Below are 4347 nucleotides of genomic sequence, written 5' to 3' on the forward strand. Positions count from 1 at the left end.
GCCAGGTCTTAAGAGGTTAAACTGAATAACATTTTCTACCAGTGAGCTCTTGTCTATGTGCTTTCTGAATTATTCTAATTTTAAAAAACAAACACTGACCAAAACAGCCTCTAAATAGTGAATAACGGTTCTGTGGAGGCGCTGCTTCACATAAAAAGAAATATTACAGGGATGAGGCTCTGAAAACACGGTCAGGATCTGACTCAGCTCAGCAGGCGACAGTTACAGGCCGAGTACACTGACCCATTACTGGTGTCCTAAATGTACAATAACGGCATGGTCCAAAGGAAGGCCATTGTTCTCAAAGCAGGTCACAGATGCCATCTCCTCTCCCCATGAGATTTTCACTATCAAGTATTGTTTTCTATTATCAGCACATAGAAGTAAATTCCCTCTCATAACAAGATTATTCTAAAGAGACTCAAGTCGCCAAAGGTCTAGCTCTTAAAGTCTCTTGATAACGTTTCGTCTCTGGCTAGGATCTGAAGGTAGAGATAAGCAGCGTAATCGATACAAGCAGCATTTAGCTATGTATTCAGTTTTAGAACACAATGGGTTTAAACTCACATCACAAAATCTGCAATTCACTGCATATTAAACAATGCAGCTGTTAGCAATGCATGCTGAACAACGCTACTGGTGATGATGATTCATGTTACAGCAAACAAATGCTTGTGCGATAAGAAAACTGACTGAGGCACAAACAGGCAGACCGAAAACATTAGTTAATTTGGATCTCTAGAGTTTTGGAGCCAATTTAAGTCACATTCAGCTTAAATCACGAGGAAAAACATTTAAATATTGCATTAATTTATATCATCATATATATGAATACTGTCAATATTTATGTCATGTTTCATTATTATTGCTTCAGTAAACATAAAATGCGTTATTGCTTAAAAAATTTTTTAAAAAAGGCCTAAATTCATGATAGTTCAGTAAAAATGTGTATTTATAGAGCTCTCTGCAAAGACACTAATCTGAAGCCCGAAAAACAACCAAAATTACACTTCTTCACGCTTCTTTCTTACCCTTTTTGCGTGTCATTAGTCACGCAGTGATGGTTGAACGTGCCGAACATCTGAACACCAAGAATTCCATAGAGCAGGAGAAAAAACAGCAGGAAGATTGACACGCTCCAGATCTGCTCCCCGGATCGCCTGCAAAAGCACAATAGAGCGTGAAGACATGTCTAAGAGCCATATTTTACATGCATCTATCCATATTTAATAGAACTGCTCATGAAAGCGTTGTACTTCAGAATGTTGGTGATGCGGGAGCGGGGAAGCTCAAAGCGGAAGTAGATCCTGAAGGCCCGGATCATAATAAGGGCTCTGGGAATTCTCAACATTCCCCACGGAGACATCTGATCCACAAGCTCGGCTATTTCAAACACCTACAACAAAGAGAAACTGACTATTAGGAGGTGGTAAACCCACTCTAATAATCTGCCTTACATCAACCTGTACAAGAATTTGCAGTATATAAAAACTTAAATATATAGCAAATGCAAAAATATATATATAATAGTAAACGTAGCAATACACCTGCAGCACCAGGGAGACCCAGATGAAAAACACCATGAATCCATCAAACATACACCAGCGATCTTTCACATAGGAGTTATCCCCCTGGGCACAGACAAAGAGAAGGCATCAACAGTGAAAAGAGGAAAAGACTTAAAAGAGCAGAAAACATGAACATGAATGAATAAATAAGGAACCAAATATGAACATCATCATTATCCGAGGCCATATTTTTCAAGAAATTACATGTATTTTAACAATCACAAGACATCCTGTGATGTTTCAAGGCTTCAATAATGCCATGAAGTCTTCACACGTTGTGGCAAAACACCAGCTTTCCGTTGTCATCTGAAAATGTGAGAAAGCTTTAATGGTGTTAGCGAACGGCTGAGTAATGGCACCGGAATATTGAAGAAAAAACAACAAAATAAAAAAGTGAAATTACCGGGGCCCATTTCGACAGATTGACCACAATATTCAAACAGCCTGCTTTCAACACGATAAGACAAAAAATTATTAAGCCCCTAAAGTATGAACAAACTGAAATGTCAAGGGGCCAGCAAAAATGGGCATACTTAATTACCACTTAGCGAGGGAGAGAGTCTCTAAGAAGCTCTTAGGGGGGGTCAGGCTTCCACAGGAAAAAAAAAGGCTGCAAATAGGAGGGTGTGTTCCGAAACACTCTGCAGATAAGGACCGTGTTTGATTACACAAACTGACAAGAACAAAAGCATGCAATTATTTTACCACACCATGGGGATCATTTGTGTTGGGCGGGAACTTTCAGTGGCTAGCTACATAATACAACTTCCAAATGTCAATAAATAGGATATTAGGTATGCTAAATATATCCACTGGGACACATTTCAAAATAGAAATCACTTAAAAATCCAAATGTGTCACATGTGCCACATTTCTAGATGCTGAAATAAAAGTCCAGTGAAGACAAACTGAAAAATACCAACACATTGCAGAAAGAAAGGGTATTATCTGTCTTTAGGAACAAAACGAAATGCAACAAGAAAAAAAAAAAGCATAAATACTTCTGTTTGTGCTGTTTTCCTACATCAGTGATTCTAATTCTGTGTCCTCCAGTGCCTCCCTGTTTGTTATCCTTGATTTGCCAATTAAGCTGTCCACACTTTTTATGGCAGTAATTATGGGCCTTTCATCTGCCAGCTGCCTGTTCCTGGATGCTTCTATAGAATATTGTCGGTCTACCTCGGATTTGAATTGTGTTGATTCATCTGAATTTACAGCTCAGTATGACTAGTAAGGTTGATTTTGAAGTGTGATTAAAGTCTGAGCCGGCACAAGGCCACACTTTTCAATATGATGGGCAGACAAAACAGAAGAAACTGTACTCAGAGGAACTCACTGGTTGATTTTCCAAAGTGGTGTGAAACATAAACAAAAACTAACTTGTCATTTGAGGACAGAGCATTATTTTTGTGTACACCTATGGGGGGGGTAAACGTGACAACTCTCACCCCTTCAGGAGACAGCAAGAGTGAACGTTTAGTGTTTTGCATATCCTAGACATTCATTCCGCAAAACTTACTAACTAAATGATCCTGAAGAAACGCTCTCTTGCTGTACTACTATGTATGTACAGTGAAATGACAATAAACTTGATTTGATTTGATTTGATTTGATTTGATTTTAAAAACTGATCTTACAAAAGGTGAATCCTGTGAGCAACTTAACCCTCTGAATCCTAAAATCCACTAGCCGGTCTTAGAGGCATGCTACCTTGATAAAATTGCCAAAATTACACCATTTATCAAAGCCAGAAACTGTGAAAACAGAAAGAGTCATTGGGTTTCCATCTTTCCATCAGTCAATAAACTAATTATCAGTGACAGAGTTCCATTGGGAACATTATCCAAATCTAAATTTAAAGTTTAGTTAAAAGTTCACCAAAAACAAATAATTAGATTCTAAAAGACCAAAAAATGATGCGCTCCTCAGCTCAACTGAGAAGCCTTTAGTGACTCAGCTGTATCCAGCAGTGACCTGACAAAATTTCTGGGGCTAATTGGCTGAACTGCAGGTTGTGTTTACACAAAGCAACAAATTACAAGTGTAAGAAGCAAAATATCTGAAGTTTGATAGGTATTGATAACACCTGTTAGCACTTGGAAGAAACGTATTTTTTTCTTCAATTTTTGTAAATAATATATCAAATGTAAGATATAGATAAATAAAATAAATAATCTTTTTTTTATTATTATTTATGGCATAATAACGTTGCCACATTGCACATAAGCCATTCTTGAGTTCTGTCTTTGCTGTTCTAATAGGACTTGATATTGCAGTAAAAACTGAGTCCATAGTGAGTAAAAATGTAAAAGACAAAACCCAGGAACTGCCTGGGGTTCAGAGATTTAAGTATCTACAGTAATAATACCATACATACCTCCAAAAGCTCATGAATATAAATATCAACAAACATCTGATATGTATCAGTTTTTCAATTTAATTTATTGTCAATTATCAGCTCAATCATGTCAGGTGACATAGTTATAGTATGAGCCACCTAAAAATAAACATCAGACAAGCCCTTTGGCATTCTGGCAGTATCTAAGGATTTTAGATAGTTATAGTAACAACATGTGGTCAGTCAGGTCTGACAATGCAGAAACAGTTTGCTGCTATTTTTGTTTTCTGACAGGAATATAACTTTGGTGGTACTCCATGAATTCAGTTAGAAGATTAGTATGAAAACCACAACAGGGCCCTATCTCATGGCACTGAAACTGAGGCAAATCACTTGTCTTCCTTGTTACCTTTCAGTAAAAGTTTGTCTAAATGTAACAAC

At 37.4% G+C, this 4347-nt stretch overlaps 1 protein-coding gene across 2 annotated transcripts in view; it reads right to left on the bottom strand.

The window, feature by feature from the left end:
• The window catches only part of nalcn (sodium leak channel, non-selective), an 84089-nt gene that overhangs the window by 76673 nt on the left and 3069 nt on the right, over positions 1-4347 (bottom strand). For both annotated transcript variants that reach the window (XM_008282237.1, XM_008282230.1), the window contains 3 exons: positions 1548-1631; positions 1257-1396; positions 1032-1160 (listed from right to left, as the gene is read on the bottom strand). In XM_008282237.1, the coding sequence (XP_008280459.1) occupies positions 1032-1160; positions 1257-1396; positions 1548-1631 (353 nt within the window). The remainder of the gene's footprint in view (positions 1-1031; positions 1161-1256; positions 1397-1547; positions 1632-4347) is intronic.

Source organism: Stegastes partitus, unplaced genomic scaffold, assembly GCF_000690725.1.
Source record: "Stegastes partitus isolate 25-593 unplaced genomic scaffold, Stegastes_partitus-1.0.2 Scaffold7, whole genome shotgun sequence".
Taxonomy (NCBI): Eukaryota; Metazoa; Chordata; class Actinopteri; family Pomacentridae; genus Stegastes; species Stegastes partitus.